This window comes from Petaurus breviceps, unplaced genomic scaffold (genome assembly GCF_028583685.1).
Source record: "Petaurus breviceps papuanus isolate PSGF00001 unplaced genomic scaffold, PetGlider_PUasm1.0 186, whole genome shotgun sequence".
Taxonomy (NCBI): domain Eukaryota; kingdom Metazoa; phylum Chordata; class Mammalia; order Diprotodontia; family Petauridae; genus Petaurus; species Petaurus breviceps.
Genome location: NW_027185798.1, coordinates 21,695,299 through 21,713,179, shown reverse-complemented (window position 1 = coordinate 21,713,179; position 17,881 = coordinate 21,695,299). Strand labels below are relative to the sequence as shown.

The following is a 17,881-nucleotide window of genomic DNA, read 5'->3' as shown; positions in this document are numbered from 1 at the left end:
GAGGCCCAAAGAGAGGAAGGGAAATAGATGAAACGAGCTCTCAAGGTGCCATCCCAGCTCAGGTATTTCAAGTGCATGAGAGAGATGGTTCTTTTGGGTTTCTTGCCCAACGAGTCAGGGAGACAACAGTTCCAGCTCCGGGGACCAATGGGGAGATGCAGTCCTCACGGCATCTCTTACAACGTGTTCCCTGCCAAATTGATTCAAATTGGCTTGGATATGAACATATGATTAAAGGAATAGTGCGATTCATTTATCAGGAGAGATTAAAGAGCGGCATCTGCGCAGCCTAGCTGGGGGACAATTAAGAAGCAAATCGCTAAGCGTTTATGCCACCAGGCAGCGGGGGGATGGGGGAAGCAAGAAAGGACAAATGAAGAACCTGCCCACATGAAGCTGGGGAGAGGGAGTCGGGGGTTCACCGGCACCCTGGCCCTTGGGAAGGACCGTCATGGATAGCAATTAGGCACCACAGGGAGTGAGCACAAGCCAGCCACTGGCCGTCCCCAGGACATGACATCTAGTCCCTCATCTGTGGGCTTCTGCACAGCTTCTCCCACCTAGGGAAACCTACCCCCCTTCAAGGATCTGCTCAAGGACCACCTTTCCCACAAGGCCCTTCTTTATCTGTTGGTTAGCACTCTCACTGCTCCCCCAAATCACTTTATATAAATTTGGTGGTGATTTCTCACTCTAGGTTTCCTTTGGGGTAGAAAGTAAGCTCCTTGAGGGCAGACCCTGTTGTCTTTGCTTTCCCACTCACTAACACAGTGTTTGGTATGATTTTTTAAAAACCAATCCTATGTCGTGACCAGTACTGGGGGCTCCCAGTGAGCAAAGTCCCCTTAGCAGTGCAGCTCTGCTCTGCCTCTAAAACCCTCTGCCTAGAACACTCACCCAGAGTCACAGCTAATGTCCTGGGCTGGGGACTTGAACCCAGATCTTCCTAACTTGGAGGCCAACTCTCTACTATGTCACACTGCCTTCACATGGCACATAGTAGGACCACATATTTAGACTTGGAAGAGAACTCAAGTCCCAACAGTCCCTACTTTAAAGAATGAGGACTCTATGCTCATTGAATCACATACTGTAGCACTTTGCTTATTCCCAAAGTCACTGCTTATGCTTAAATGGTTTGACTAACTATGGCATCTTATATTAGGGAAAGGGCACTGGAAAAAGACATATTGTGCCCTGCTGGGTACAACTAACTGCAGGGTGGTTTTGGCCTTTGTACATAGGGAATCAACCAACTGCCATTTTGCTGTTACCAGTTATCATGTAATCCTGGGGACCAATGCCACTAAGAACCTAGAAGACAAAGGCAGGGGAAAAAATCACAGAATGTTAATGCTGGAAGGACCTCTTTGATGAAGTGACTGAGTCCTAGAGAGGCAAAATGATGACTTGTCCAAGGCCACACAAGTTAATGGCAGAGCAAAGACTGGAACTTTGACTGAGACTCTAAAGATACAACAGATAGAGATAGTCCTTTGGGGGCAGCTAGGTGGCACAGTGAATAGAGCACTGGCCCTGGAGACAGGAGAACCCGAGTACAAATCTGGCCTCAGACACCTGACACACTTACTAGCTGTGTGACCTTAGGCAAGTCACTTAATCCCAATTGCCTTGCCTTCCCCCTCCAAAAAAAAAAAAAAGAAAAGATTTTCCTTTGTTGACACATACCTGGGCACTTGAACTCTTCAGCTGGTAAATCATCCCTGGTTATATACTCTCTAGTCACAGGCTCAGGACCAAGGACAATATATGAGGTGCTATCAAGAAAGCTCCTCCAACCATTAGATGGCACCCAGGTGAGTCTTTTGTCTCAGTGCTGGGAAGCACTGGTTGGTGCCAATGGAAAAAGGATGGGAGCGTTGTCATTACTAGTTAATCTGGGAGACACTTGGAAGTCTGGGCTCAAATGAGGCCAGGAAATGGCCCAAACTATTTGAAAATGGGAACAAAAGATGGGGTTCCTCAAACCAAACATTAGTGTCTAACATTGGAGCCGGATGAACACCTTTGTATAAGATGGAGAAAAGTTAAACTTCTTCCCCTTCAGATTTTACCAAGAGAAGCCTTCCTAGATCCCTGGTGCCCAGAGTTTCCAGCCTCTTTTCCATCCATGTTCCTGAGACCCCTGTCCTAACATCAGCTACCAGGTGAAAACTCAGATAAACACTCTCAGTGTTCAAATGTTGAGAGATGGAAATTCATGGTAAATAAAAAGGAATATGGTATTTTTTGGTGGGGGGAGGGGGACTTGGTATTGGCAAAGGGGAGACAATGGAATGAGAGTTAGCAAAAGACCCTAAGATCTTAAATTTAGAATTGAAAGAGATCTCCAAGGCCATCTGGTTCAATTCCATCATTTTAAAGAGAAGGGAACAGGTGAAGGACAGGGGGAGATGAAATCATTTTCCCAAGGTCATACAGAGAGCGTCAAAGGCAACTCCAATGAATGCTCCTCATACTGTACAAAGATGGCAGCTGACAATATCCAATCCATCTCAGTCCATCCATAATTTCCTTACTGTCCAAAAGGTTGAGAGATGTGGGAGACTGGGTCTTCTTTCTGTTTCTGCAAAGTCCAGTCAAGAAATTAAAGCGAGGACTGAGGTTCAACTAAACAAAGTATTTTCTATTGGGGAAGGCTTTGGTAATCCCAGAGAAAATGTGAATGGTTATCATCTCCTTCCCTGGAGATTTTTAAGGCTGACAGACCTCCCCAGTCTCAGTCTGAGCTAGGTTAAAGCATGAAGGTAGCAGATGGACGAAATGACTTCCAGAAGACCCATCCTGTCAGCTTGAATAATCTGATGACCTTCCACAGGACCAAACCACATGTCTGTAGGGTGAAAAAACTCCTTGTGTCTTCTATTCCCTCCCATCCCAACCCCATTGTTTCCTTATATCATTCATAAGACCCTCTGAGCTGTTAGCCTAAACCATGGGTCTAACTTAGAATCCATCTCCCTGAAAGCCTGTATCCTGACTTAAAGAAACTGCAGGAAATTTGACAGGGTCAGGAGGAAAAGAAGATTTATTTCCATACTGAAAGTAACCAGGGGAAAGAGATGCACAGTCCAAGTGCAAACAGAGAGAAGAGGAAGGGACCAGCAGAAGTGGGCCAGGCTGTACCACCAGGCATTGCTCTTTGGCCCTTGTGGCTGATTTTTTTATTGAAAGGCTAACCAGTGGGGGCTCAGCCCTAGAGAAGGTATGTGGTCAGCATAGCGAAGGAAGAGAGGATGTTCTTTTGGGCATGGGGAGGGGGAAGAGAAAGAGAGGAGGAGGGAGGAGAGATGGAAAGGGAAAGAGAGAGAGGGAGAGGGAGGAAGAGAGTGAGAGTAAGAGAGAGAAGGAGAAGAGGGAGAGGGGGAGGGAGAGAGGAGACAGAGGCAGGGAGAGGGAGAGAGGAAGAGAGAGAGAGAATGAGAGAGAAAGAGAGAATGAGAAAGAAAGAGAGAGAGAATGAGAAAGAGAGAGAGAGAGAGAGAGAGAGAGAGAGAGAGAGAGAGAGAAACATAATACAGAGGCTCAGAGTGTAGGATCAGGGCTTGATGTGGGAGTGCAGAAGCCTGGGTCAAAGCGCCCACCCATCCCACAGCACCTAAGATAAACCCAGTCTTCCGTGTTTCTGATCCCAAGCACCCAAGGTAAGGCCTTCCCTCTCCAGAAGTTGTGTTCTTATGCCACTTTACTGGGACAGAGGAACAAAGGAGGAGGCTGTGGTGTGACAGCCCCATGCCTATATCCATGGAATGGGTTTCCCTGTGATGAGGTCACTGCATTTACCACACTGTGTATTCATGGGTATAGTATTTTTCTCTGTGTGTAGCCATGTCTATCTGTCTAAGCATGTTTCATCTGCCCATGGAACCCTCTGAGCCCCACCCTATTCACTCTCTCAGAACCTGGCTCCCAAAGCCAGATATGGCTCCCTCCTCTTCAGTTGGACAAACTGGCTTTTGTCTTTGGCTCAGTTGAAGAGCAAAGATGGAGGTCTGATTCCCCACCCACTGATTTCACTTCTCCCTCCCTGTAGCCTCTTTCTTCCTTCCCCCTTTCTGGGGACTAGGCCTTGACAGGGGGAAGGTCTGGTATTTAAATTATAAAATAAAAAAGACAGCAGGCACTGAGAAGAGAAAGCCCTCCCCACCCAGAGGGAAGGATCTGGGGCTGCTCCCTCCAGGGGACAAAGCAACTGAAGAATGTCCCAGTGGGGAAGTCCGTCCCAACGTAGCTCCCCACACAAGAGGGCCGGAAGGGTGCTTCCCATTCACTTGGCCCAGGGGGAATGTCTGAGCCATGCTGTTGGTGTTGATCTGAAAGAGGCAGGCAGATTCCAAGTTTTCTCTCAGGACATTCTTCTCCTCTTGCCATGGCAGGGGTATGGAGTCACCCACATGCCCGAGAGTCCCCACTCTGGAAAGGACTGGAATGGGTCTTTCCCGTGCAAACTGATGGTACAGGTATGGGGGGCAGGGAGGCATGTGCCCCACAGTCCTTTGGGAGAGGCATTTGACTGTAGCAAGCCACGCTGGGAGAAGGGTGTCGGACCAATGCCATGGGCTACGCACTGGAGTTCCCCAGCTTGGCCTCTGTGTCACTGTCGCTCAGGTAGCTGTGAGAGTATCGGGATCGGGCAGTGTGGTCCAGGGGGTCATGCTCATCATCTGATTGGTCAAGGGCAAGGGACTTCTGGTAGCTGGAAGGGCTGCAAGGAGAGAACACATGTTCAGCGGGGATGGTCTCTTGGTGCCCCTGGGGAAGCCCCCAAAGTCAACTGCCAATGGCACCAATTCTGCCCACCCTGACCAGAGGGTGGCCCTAGCCCATCCCCAGCATGTGAGCCAGATCAACCAGGTGGTGAAATAAAGGAGACAAACACTTTTGTTTGGCATTCAGGGCTCATCAACTACCTTCTTGTCTTCTTCTGTCTCCTTCCACGTCCTCTACGATCTTGCTTTCCGGACCTGTGTGCTCATTCTCACACATGACACCCCATCTCCAGACTCCAGATTTTTACCTCTGATGCCCCCCATGCCTAGCACACTCTCCCTACTCACCTCCCCTTCCTAGAACCTTTGGTCTCCTTCAGGATTTCTGCAGAAAGCTTTTCCTGGTCCTCCCTTAGCTGCTAGTGCCTTCCCTCTCAGATTACCTTCCTTTTACTCTGTACTTAGAGGTATCCAGTTACATGTTATCTCCCACATTAGAATGAAAGCTCCTTGGGGCAGCTTGGTGGCACTGTAATGCACAGAGCACCAGCCCTGGAGTCAAGGACTCGAGTTCAAATCTGGCCTCAGACGCTAGCTGTGTGACCCCGGGCAAGTCACTTCACCCTTATTGCCTCCAAACAAAGAAGAAAGAAAGGAAAGAATGGAAGCTTCTTGAGGGCAGGGACCTTTTTTTCTATTTCTACCACTTAGCACAGTGCCTGGTATAGTAGAGCCCAGATATGAAATAACTTGTTTTTTGTTGCTGTTGTTTTCAGGCATGCCCTACTCTTTTGTGACCCCATTTGGGGGTTTCTTAGGTACTAGCAAGGTTTGCCATTTCCTTCTCCAGCTCATTTGACAGATGAGGAAACTGAGGCAGCATTAAGTGACTTGTCCAGGGTCACACAGCTAGTGACTGAGTTCAGATTTGAACTCAGGTCCTCCTGGTTCCATGCCCAGCACTTTCTTCCAGCTGAAATAACTTACCTAAGGTCATATAACTAGTAATTGTCTGAGGGGGGAGATTTTCCTGGGTTCTCTTGATTTCAAACCAGGGCTCATTGTCATTAGTGCCCTGGACCTCACCCCTCCCCATCAGCTCCTGGCTGTGGTTTCTGGTGCTGTCAGAGCACAGAATGACAATTGAGATGACCTAAGGATCCTGGGTCTGCCTGGTAACTCTAGGAATGCAGGAGAAGGGCCAGCAGCCTCCAGGCAGAAGGGTGCAGATCAGGGGTGCTGGGGAAGATGGCTCTCAGACACCCTGGCTCCCGCCCTCACACCCATGAGCTGGCCCTGGTAGCAGTTCCCACAGAGATGAACAGGAATCCTTTGATCATCATCACACCGAACAGTTCACAGATCTGACCTGGGATGGAGAATATTCAATGGCTCCCTATTGCCCATAGGATAAAATACAAATTCCTTGGTTTGGCATTTAAAGCTCTCTGTTATCTGGCTCTACTTACCTTTCCAGGCTTACTTCACATGACCCTTTTCACGCATCCCACAGCTTGCCAAATTATCCTCCTTGCTGCTGCCTGAACTCAGTGCTCCACCTCCTAACTCCGCACTTACAACCTCATGAACCCCCTCTTCACCTCTCGGAATTTTTAGCTTCATTTAAGACTCAGTTCAAATGCCGCCTCTCCTAGGAGGCCTTTCCAAATTTCCCTATCTTCCTCATTTTCCCTATTTCCCCTCAAATCGCCCTGTAACATAATTGTGTTTGCCTACTGAACTAGGATGCAGTGCTTTGAGGGCAAGAATAATTTTTATTTGGTCTTTGAATCTCCTGCACCTAGAATGGTACCTTGCACATGGTAGGTGTCTAATAAATGTCTAATTGGAGAAGGTAGCTTCCTCTTCTTCCTGGTCCTTCCAACGACCCCCCAGCAAAATGGCTGATCCTGGACAATAAGACTCTGAACAATATCATCCATCCAATAAACATAGATTTGGTACTTACATAACCAGGCCCTACGCTAGGTACTCAGGATACAAATATTCCCATGTAGTGGTAACCCCATCTCTTTCTCCTATCCTGGGTACACGAAACCTATGCTGGGCCAGTGGCTTTCATCAGCATACAAGGAAAAGTCAATCTCCCCTACCACATCTCTAACCTGGGCCATTGCCCAATGGGCACAAAGTCTGTTGCTTAGGAAAATGTGGGAAATGGAATTTTCTAGTGAATAGAATAAGCCATATTCTATGTGTAAACTTCCAGTTGTCATGGAATTTGAAAATGATATAATACACAAAACAAAAAGGTCAACCTTTGATGATTCAGAAGGCACTTTGGGTTCTAATAGCAGCCAAGGGCCACACATTACAAACATGAATTATTATAGCCTAGTAGTACGGCATTTTTTAAAAGCTGGGGATTTTAACCTTTGCTGAGTCCTGGACCCCTTGGGCAGCAGTCTGGTAGAGGCTACAGAATCAAATTTTTAAATGCATTAAACAAAATATCAAAGATTACAAATGAAACCAATTATATATGTATTTGATATATCTAAATATAGATATGTATTTTATATCTCTAAATATAGATATATAGTTTACAATTTACATCATTTTAATTTTAGTTACATTTTTAATTATTTTAATTAAATCAATTTATTTATTTTAAAATTCACATTATTTTAAAGTTTATGGTCTCCATGTTAAGGAGCTATGTTTTATAGCTTTCTAGTTGTTCAGATTCTGTATTAATAACAGTTTCCTAGTTTTTAGAAAGACTCTAAAAGCTTGCTGATGGTGTGATGTAGGGGTGGGGAACCTGCTGAGCACTTGAGGACCTAGAAGATCACATGTGGCCTCGAGGGCACAGGTTCCCTACCCCTGGCTCTGATGGGAGATGAAGGAAGCAGGGGCTTCTATTGAGAAGAGTCGAGGGAAGGGCGCTGGTCTGGTTCGTGCCCTAAGAATGGGAGGCTGGGAGCAAGATCCAAGTGTGAATGGGGTGGGGCTTGCCAAACTGAACTGACTTAAACTTAGTCCCCGGCTTCCATCCTTCTGTGGACTTCTGGTCTGGAGGCTGTAGCTCCTGCTCCTGCATCCCTAGGGTTATGAGGCAGACCCAGGGGCCTAGATCATCTAAATTGTCATTCTGTGGAGCTGGTGGGCAGGGGTGAACAGACGCTAGGTAGAGAAATTCTGGCCTCATACACTTACTAGTTGTGTGACCCTGGGCAAGTCAACTTGGCCACTGTCTGCCTCAGTTTCTCCATCTGTAAAATGGGGGATAATAAAAGCAATGACCTCCCAAGATTGTTGTGAGATAAGTAAAGAGCTTAGCACATAGCGGGCCCCATATACATGTTAGCTATTATTATATTCCTCGCTGGCCCCGCCCCCGCCCCAATATCTAAGGGATACTCAATCCAACTTTCCCAGTATCATAGTAGAGAAAGCCCTTTGGCATCCAGCTGCTGCGCCCTTTCCATTTGGAACATTTTAACCAAATTGTTTAAAAAGCCTTCTTCCCAGAGAGCTGAGCCGGCATCTCTTGTTCAGGGCTGTCGAGAACAATTTGGCACACGCACTAATTCCCATTGGAAGCGCCTGTAGTGGCAAGTCCCACTCCCCCCTCCTCTTCGTTGCAGCCTCCGTGTCCTGAATTCTCTCTGGTCCCTGTCACCAGATGGGAAATTAGGCCTCCCTCTCCACCACTCCCTCTACCAGTTTATCCACCCCAATGCCAGTGAGGGCCTTGTGCCAACTAGGTTCTGATGAGCTCCCTTCCTGGCCTCTTTTCTTCCTGGCTTCCCAGCTAAGTGGTTTGGTTCTGGACTAATGCCACCTGTGCCAACTGGTGACTCCAATTCCTCAAGGTGACAATGTATAAGAACTCCAGATCTGCTCCCATTTCCAAAGTAAGAAGAGCCTTGGGAAATGTACTTTAGCTGACAAAGGAATGGGGTTTTTGGTAACTGATCTTGCTGCCCAGTCTATCAAAGAGGACAGGGGCCTCAGAGCTAATGATGCCCATGCCCAGGCCTGACAGCACTCCCCATCCTCAACTCCATCCTTCCAGTTTTGGGTTTACTCCCCAGATAAATGAAACATTAGTTTTGTGGGTCCAAACCTGTCTCTTCCACTTAGCACCTGTGTAGCCTTGGATAAGTCACTTAACTTCCACTCTCTGGCTACATCCTTTGAACTAGACTAGATAACCTCTAAGACTTTAAATTTGTGATCTTATCTTGAGAGACATAGGACCTGGACTTATGGTTTCATTTGTATAGGGAATTCCAAGATGAGAAAATTCCTTCTCCCAAGGCATGCTGGTCACCTACGTCACTGAGAAGTGATGTGATTTGTCCAAGGTCACACAGCCAAGATGGGTCAGCACTGGTAGAACTTGAACTCATATCTTCCTGGCTCCAAAGCCAGCTCTTGATGCCCGATCCCATGCTTGCCTAACCTTAATAGCTTTATAATAATGTAAAACTTGGAGTCAGGAAGCTCAGAGTTCAAATCTCACCTCTGATCTCTACTGAGCAAATCACTTGCCCTAGGAAGCTCCTAAGACCATAATTTGGAGGGAAGATACATTGGTAGATAAAATCACAAATCTAGTTTTTAAAAAGATGACGTAATAATAGTAATGATAGCTGGAATGTTTACAGTGTTTTGTTTGTAGGGCATTTCCCATAAATTATTGCACTTGATCCATGTAACAGCCCCGTGATATAGATGCTATTATGTGTCCCATTTGATAGGTGAAGAAACTGAAGCACAGAAAGCTTTGCCCAAGGTCACACACATTTACTAAGAGCCTGGAATGAGGTCTGAGCCTCAGCATTACTGACTGCAAGCACAGGGCAGCCCTGTGCTTCTGACCCATACGTCAACGGGCATTCAGTGCCACAAGGGCAAGGTCCATAAGGAGCCCCATTGGGGAAGACACTTGGCTAAGATGGCGCCTTGGCTAAGATGGCGGGCCCGACATCTTGCCGCCTGCTTCTTTCCTGGCATCATGGCTTTGGTCCCTGTGAAGCTGACGGTCTCTCCCTCCCTAGCAGTACCAACCTTCCTGAGCTCTCTCAAGCACCCCCTTCTAACAGTCGGCCTTTTAGAAGCAAAGATGACCCAAAGAGCGTGGTCTAGAGCATGGGGTCTATGAACTTGTTCTTAAAATATATTTGTATGACTTTCATTGTAATATTGGTATTTTAATCTTATGTATTTAAAAATTCTTCTGAGAGGGATCCACAGAATTTATCAGACTGCAAAGGGCCTCCAGGGACATAAGGAAGGTTAACAAGTGCAGGACTGAAGGAAGGCTATGCTAAAGGGTCCCTTCTGCCCCGGTTTCAGTGCAACCCCGGGGGGATCAGGACCAGCTTAAGGGATCCCAAGTATTTGGTTTTGTTCTGGAGGTTCATTGAGTCCCCAGGGCCCACAGGAAGGCATCAAGGGCCCCACCTGTTTCACTGTCCCATCCTGACTCAGACCCTGAACCCATAAGTTGCAAAGTATGCTCATTTCCTCACATTATTGTCCTCAAAGACATCCAACTGGTAACCACTAGATACAACCCAACCAGAATCAGGGAATGTGCACCACGTACCCGCCCAGCTTTTGATCAAACGGTGCTCACCCCCAAACGCACACAGCATGCAGAAAGTGCTTGTTAGTGCATGAGTCCAAATACAAACAGAGGTCTGGAGAGGTCCCCGAGGGTCAAGAAGGCCTAGGCCCTCCCCAGCCAGCTGTGACCTAGAAGCCTAGGCCGCATCTCCCTGGTTTGTTTTCTTTCTTTCTTGCCCAGTCCCCTGGTAGGTGGCAGCAGGGAGGGCAGCTTTAGTCAGCACTGTCTTCAGAGGCAGCAGTAATGAAAGAGGACTTCAGCTCTACTGGATGAGGCCCAGAAAGGCCTTTAGCTAGCCAGGGAGAAGGAAGATGGAGGGACCCTCAGTAAATGGGGCAAGACTATCCAGGGGTCTTCCATCTCCAGAGGGAAACAGGAAAACTCAAGTGGTGGGAGACAAAGGGTCATGATTTAAATTTCCTGTTCTGAAACCCAACAATGGATGCTAAAGCTGAGAAGCAATCTGGAGACTTTATAGAGGGTTACAGATCCTCAAAGGGCCTTAAAAGCCATGAAATTCAGCCCCTTCATTTTACAGAGGGGGAAACTGAGGGTGACTTGCCCAAAGTTACATGGGTGGTAAGCATTAGAGATGGGATTTAAACTGTCTTCTCTACCCACAGCCAGTGCTTGAGGCTAGGGAAAAGGAAGAAACCAAGGCCACGCTTGGGTCAGATACAAAGGCCGATGGGCTTCAGTTGTGTGGGCATTGGGTTCTCATTCCAGAGATAGATTAAGCCTGGTTTGATTTGGCCCCACTGAAGGTGGTGCAGTGCCCCCTTGCCAGCTGTATCCATGGCAAGAAGCTGATGGATAAAGTAAGGAATAAGCCGGGCAAAGGACAAGATATATTTTACTACCACTGACGTGTCAACGCCCACCTTGGGCATCCAAGAACTCCTTTCCCTGGGGCACAGAAAACCTCCCTTCTCATCCCTCAAAAAAGCTGCCTGGCACCCAAATAACCATGCCATCTCTCTGGCGTCAGAGATTGCAACTGAATGTGCCAAAGGCTGAGAATGATTTCTTAAAATAGTTGGACCTTAGTCAGTAAGAAAGGCCAAGACAGAGAGAAAGAGACGCATAGGACCTAGCAGTGGAACTGGGAGGGGCCCTAGCAGACAGTGAGTTCGAGGCCCGTTTTACAGAGGAGGAAACTGAGGCCAAGAGTCATAGGATCCTAGATTCAGAGTGCCATGGAGCTCAACCCCTCATTTTACAGGTAAGGAAACAGGCACCAAGAGGTCCTTCCTGCCTACAGCTGGAGAGATGGGGATTTCCTCAGGCCTCAGAAGACGTGAGTGTGGCTATTAGTAAGTACATGGGGGTGGCGCACACGCATGCTGCTCTCCCCGTGGGAGGGCCACCTACTGCATCAGTCGCTCTCCGGCCGGTACAGGTAGCGCATCATCAGGCTGTCCACCTCCTTCTTCCGTTTCTTTTCTTGTTTCTTCTCTTCCTTAGACGGTCTGCTGGCCTGCCCTGCGCCCTCGCCCTCGCCCTCCGAGGCCGGCCCCGTCCTTTCCGGGCCCTTCTTGACGCTGGAGCCACTGCGGCACGAGACCGTGGAGCCGCTGGAGGACGAGGAGGAGGAGGAGGAGGACGAGCTCTCGCTCTTCTTCTTCCTCTTCTTGGATTTCTTCTTGCTCTTGCGGGAACGAGTCTTGCCCCGGTGTTTGCGCTCAGAGGAAGGCTCGGACTCCGAGCTGCTGCTGCTGCTGCTGCTGCTTCTCCTCTTGCCCCGGCTCTTGTGTCTGCTCCGGGACCTCGACACGTCGGCGGCCGAGGCTGAGCGGCGGATGGTGGCGGCCCGTTCTCCCGCGCCGGCGCCCAGCTGCGCGCTCCGGGCGCTCCGCACGCTCTTGCGGTCGTCCTCGTCCGAGTCGGGCTGCAGGCTGCTCCTCTTGAACTCAGCGGGCCGGTAGCTCAGCACCTCGTTGATGGCGGCCTCCAGGTCGGGGTCCAAGCAGGAACGGTGCCTGACAGGCCGGATGCTGGAGCCAGCAGGCTCGTCTGAGGTGGAGGTCTGGGGCCGGGGCGGCACCGAGAGGCTGCGGGCCAGCGAGGGGTGGCTATACTGGGAGTGCAGATCGCTCAGCGCTACGCTGGCTCCATCATCCTCCCAGGAATCCAGGCAGCTCCGGCCTAGGGACAGGCGGGAACTGGGGCTCTCTCGCCCTAAGCCAGAGGCCCTGCTCAGGCAAGGGCTGAGAGTCCTGGGGAGGCCCTCCAGCCTAGAGGTGCTTCGGCGGGAGCTGGGAGACCCCGACAGCGAGAAGCTGAATGATGACCACACCTCCTCCTCCCGGGCGTCACGCCGCGTGGCCGAGGAGGCCCGGCTGACAGGGGCTGAGACGGTGGAGGCCCGATCGAAGTCAGACCCCCACCTTTTCTCCAGCCCCCGGCCCACCCGGCTCCTGACTTCCGAGAGGATGGAGCTGCCATCATCCTCATCTTCGGCCTTCTTACAAGGGCTGGCCTCCCCGCCACCGGGGCGTCGGCGGGGCTTCCGGGGGGGCCGCTCGGGGGAGGCTGCCCTCTCACTCAGCGTGGTGAAGAGGGACTCCTCGTCCCCGGTGCCCCCAATGGAGTCCTTGAGGGCGAGCCGTTTTCGGTAGCTCAGAGAGCTCAGGGCAGAGGCTGGCCTCTCCTCCACCCCCTTGCCCTCCTTGGGGACTGTGTTGAGAGACAGTCTAAGAGAGAGGTAAGCACGGTCGGCAGATGAAGGAGGAAGAGGGGTGTGGGAGAGAGGGGGAGAGAGACACAAAAGAACAAGCATTAAACCGGAGAATAAAGACCCAGGAGGAGGGAGGGGAGGAGAAAACAGCAGCAGCAACAGCAGCCCTTGCAAAGGCGGAGGGAGAGCTTCGCAGGAAATGAAGCAAAATAATTTGCGTCAGTGAAAATAGCTTCGTGGAGAATGTCATGTAAATTGGACTATTGTTCTATTCCATCACTTTTCCCCCCTCTAAAACGTTTAGTTCAATTTATTTCATTGTCAACTACCTGGAGCCTCACGCTCCAAGACGAGACGGATGGCAGCGGGCGGGGACCAAGGCATTATCTGAAATAACAAAATGTTGCTTGGCCGAATAAATTAAACCAATTAGAGGTGGCTACTGGGCGCTGGTGGTGAGGGGGCCGATTCCGGAGGGAGTGGAGGAGCCAGGCAGGGAATCGCTTCTGCTTCTCGGCCCACTTGGCATCCCACTGACCGCAGAGCAGCCTGTATTGCGCCCTGTGGTAGAATGGGGAGGGAGGATGGGGCTGTGGCAGAAGAAGGGGAGCTAGTGGGGAGGGAGGCACCCAGAATATGCCAAACAGCGAGGAGTGGGAAAGAGAACTGCCCCTCTTCTTGGCCACCATATTAGGTAGGTAGGCAAGGGACTGCCACTGACCTCCAGGAGAGGACTGGTAAGAGAACCTGGGCTCCAGAAAAAGATATGGAGACTGAAGATGAGTTAGAAACCAAGGGAAAAGGGGGAAGCAGGGTGGCAACTGGCTTTAGTCAATTATTCAGAAGGAGCTTTTTGGTGCCTAAGATCACCAAGGCACTGGGGCTAACCAGGTGAGGGAGAAGAGAGGGACTGTGGACTCCCTGGGCATCAGCGGACTTGTTGGCACAGAGTACCTTTTGTTTCACTGCTACTAAAGCCCCAGAGTCTTGGCCTGTGGACCAGGGGCCTTGACCATCCTGGCCCTGGCCCCAAAAGATCACTCTATCATGTGGTCAAAGATTAAGGAAGCCAACCCCATCTCAGAGTCAAGGTCTGCCACTGAAACAGGACAAGGTTAAAGAAAACACATCAGATTGTGAAGAAACCTGAATAACCCAGTGTACCCAGTCTCTGTGACCCAGGAAAATCCTTGGAAAATTCCCACATTCACAATCACACTTGACACGTATAAGCATTGTTGAGTCACCTATATGGGAATGAGTCACTGCTTGGGGCCTCATGGCAAACTTTATACTCTAGAGCTAGGCAAAGCATCTCCCCCAAGAAGGACTTGGAGAGACCTGATGGCAAGTTCCTTGCTTTGCCCGTGTGCCCACGCCCCAAGAAGTGCCTGACTCTGCTGAAGCGGCCTCGCAGTTGCCCCTCACGCTTCCCAGCTGACCCCCCGGCCAGCGTCCACCACTCACTCACCTGGAGCTCTTGAGGCTTCCGTCATCTGAAGCAGCCTTGGAAGGCCCTTTGTTTTTGGACAACCAAGACTTGACCCCGTCAACCCGGTCTTCCAGCTCAGAGTCCACATCGGAGTCACCCTCGCTGCTTGGACAAGACAGAGAGATGGACAGGGCCAGGGAAGGAGGGAGGAGAGGAGGTTATATCACACAGGGTCCACAGGACAGGAGAGAGTGGGGATGGGGTCAAGGGCAGGGTTGGAGGCATGCTTCTTAGTGGAAGGTGGGGAAACAGGTAGGAAAAGGAGATTAGAGGCAGCTGCTCACACCATGGGCAGGGGGCCCTGTCTGGCACTCATAGGCACTTAATAATAAATTCTTATTGACTGACTGACTGCCCTCTCTTTGTGTTACACAACTCCATGACCTCCCCAATGCACACTGCAGAAAGACACAGATACCACAGTGGGTGCTGCTTTACTGGGCATGACTCATCAGAAGACAAACCCGGCAACTAGTCAGGATACCCTCTTTCCTGTGAAAGGGCCTGGCAGCAGGGCATCAGAAACCAGCCCTGCTGGCTCTCGACCATCTCTTTCTAAGAAGGACACGGCCCAACTGTCCCACCCCGAATACCACAACTGTGATGCCAATCCTGGTACCAGAGGAGACAAGTCTCCTTGAAGCCCTTAGATAGCGGGAAGTCTAGTTCAGCCCGCAGGCCTGCTCGGATAATGGAAGGGGCTATGGTGGGCAGAGGCCAATTACAAGGATAAGGCAGCTCAGGCCACATCCCAAACCTGTCTTCAGATATAGATAGAATGCCCTTGAAGGCAGGGATTGGCTCGCTTTTGTTCCTGTAACCCTACTGCCTAGTATAGTGCCTGGCACAGAGTAGACATCTAATGACTGATTTGAGGTCACTCCCATTCCAGTAGAATGTAAGTCCCTTGAGGGCAGGGATTGTTTCATATTGTCTTAGTGTCCCAGTGCTTGGAACTAAATAAATACTAGCTGACTGATTGGTTGATTGAAATACTAGAGAAAGGATGGGGAGGTTTGGAAGTAGGAGAAAGGACTGTATTCCTGGAGAGCCCGGGCATACTCTTTAGGATTTTCAGGACACACAGCTATGCCCAGAGTCCAGAGTGGGCGTTCTGCCTTCCTCCGCCCTGCTTGCCACCCCTTACTCAGGCAGGCAGGTTGCTACTGTACCACAGGGTTCCTCCTCCCCCTTCTCTAGGCAGAGTGGTCCTTAGCTCTACCCATCCCTGTGGAAGTCCAGGGTCTCCAAATTTTGACCCTGGTGTTGATGGATAAAAGCAGCCACGTGTAGGGACAAAGCTACACCCCTGGCAAGAATTATCTTCCCCTGGCTGCTAATGTAATATTCCCAAAATACAGGTCTGGCCACGCCACACTCTCGTAATAGTAACGCTACCATCAAACAACGCCCCCTTGCCCGTCTGACATTTAAAAACCTTCCCAGGCCGGCCCCATGCTACTTTCCTAGGCTCCTTATATGCTGTCCTCCTTGAGCTCTGCTAGCATCCAGACAAACTAGCCAAGTTACTTCTCCTCACACAGTCTGTCTCCTTCCCCTGCACAGGCCGTGCCCCATGTCTGGGATGCAAACCTTCCTCACCTCCTCCCCTAGGAACGCCTCATTTCCTTCAAAGCTTGGCCGAGGCGCCACCCCCCTCTACAGCAAGGCCTTCCCCGACCCCCTTTCCCTGCCCCTCCATGACCTCCTCACTCCATCAGACACTGGTGCCTCCCCCCCAAAATAACTTTGCATTTGTTCATAGACATTTTGTAATAATTATACAGGCTTATGTTGTCTCCACTGACAGCACATTAGTTCCTTGTGGGCAAGGAATACATTTTGGCCTTTGTGTTCCTGTGCCTGGAACACAGTAGGTGCTTAGTAAATGCTTGCTGATGGATAGAGGGGAAAACCCCCCCAAGCTTCTGAAATGTAGCAAGAAAATAAAAAATAAAAAATTGCCAATTCCTCCACATCTCTCTGCTACAGAAATGCTAGGGTTTCTCCTTGGTATAAATTTCCTTTCATTTGTGTCAACAGGAGAGGCCTGGCTCTTGAATTATGTTCTTGAATAAATAGCCACACACAGGCGTACACGTACACACGTACACAGCCGCTCACACACACACACACACGCACCAAAGAGAAACCACCCAACGCTCTTATGGGCCTGCCTGAGAGCCTAACTCCTGGGAAGGAAGAATAAATAGGCAGGTTTTATGGGCTTCTGTCAAATGCAAAATCACAGCAAAGACAGGGCCTGCTGAAGCCCTGAGTAAACAGGACTTAACAGCAGCCAGCCCAGACCTCTCTAATGCAGGCCATGTGCTATCCACGCCTGGCAGATTTACAGTGGTGCATGGGCCCCACGGAACACCAATGCCACCTGATTTATGCATCCGCGTGAAACGCCCCCCCTAGGCCCCCCCCAAGCCCTCCCTTGCTCGCTTCAAAGCTCCCTAATTTATCACCGCCGTTCATAACCATATTGATCACCGGTGCCGAATGCAGGCTGAAACTATGTCTACATGTTAAAAGGATTTCTGTATAAATCTCCCTTAATGCTGCGCTGTTTACTGCTTTCATTAAGGTTATGGCAATAACAACTGTATCTATAAGTAAATCGAAACATTATTTTCCGGCCCGCCTTTCCACGCTCGATAACTCAGCACCAGGGCCCAGAGCGGCTCAGGCCGGGCCAGGGCTGGCTCCCACTCCCCAGCATCACTGAGGCCGCAGCTGGAACCGCTAAGGCATGAGGCTGCTGCCGAGAACCATCTTAAATGTGCATCTTATCAGCCTGCCCCCGAAGCAGCTTGGAGACACCCGTCTGTGGCAGGGCCCGGCTCTCATGGGAGGCCGACAATTATAGACTCAGAATGAGAATCCTCCTCCTTATATTCTGGGCGGCCAACTGGGGCACCAGGCACCCACCCTCTTCTCCCCCTCTGGCGGGAGCCAGGATGATGTTTGGGCCATTTCCCGTAAAACAATCAAGGCCAGTAAACAAACTCTGGGGGCAGGCAGGCTCAGGGGGCAGTGGAGTTTTTAAATGGCCAGAATTAAACCTGGAGTCAAACACAATTTATGTCCAGGCTAGCGTGCTATTAGTTAACTGGGAGCCAAATCACGGGGGAACAAACAAACGGAGACAGAACGGCGGGGTATATTAATTGTGTGTGACAAGCGGGCTCCAGCGGCCCTCGATCACTGTTACACACTATTACATTTATCATTAGCTCTTATGGATTTCTTCACTCCTGCCAGCCCATCCTAGCCCTGGGAAGAGCCCTGGGGGGCAGGCATGAGGAATGGGGGAGGGGGCTCACAGCCAGGCTCAGATCCTGTGTGGACCTGAGGGATGGAGGCCGGTCGGC

General features: G+C 50.2%; 1 protein-coding gene across 9 annotated transcripts in view; it reads right to left on the bottom strand.

Annotated features, from left to right (window-relative positions):
- Window positions 1-2,359: 2,359 nt before the first annotated feature.
- The window catches only part of MYO18A (myosin XVIIIA), a 151,764-nt gene continuing 136,242 nt past the window's right edge, over window positions 2,360-17,881 (bottom strand). For 7 of the 9 annotated variants that reach the window (XM_069089762.1, XM_069089767.1, XM_069089763.1 and 4 more), the window contains 3 exons: window positions 14,481-14,603; window positions 11,704-13,025; window positions 4,589-4,726 (listed from right to left, as the gene is read on the bottom strand). In XM_069089762.1, coding sequence (XP_068945863.1) covers window positions 11,708-13,025; window positions 14,481-14,603 — 1,441 coding nt within the window. In that variant the 3' untranslated portion in view covers window positions 4,589-4,726; window positions 11,704-11,707. Of the gene's footprint in view, window positions 4,727-11,703; window positions 13,026-14,480; window positions 14,604-17,881 lie in introns of all 9 variants that reach the window. The other 2 variants (XM_069089770.1, XM_069089771.1) reach the window with 1 other exon arrangement.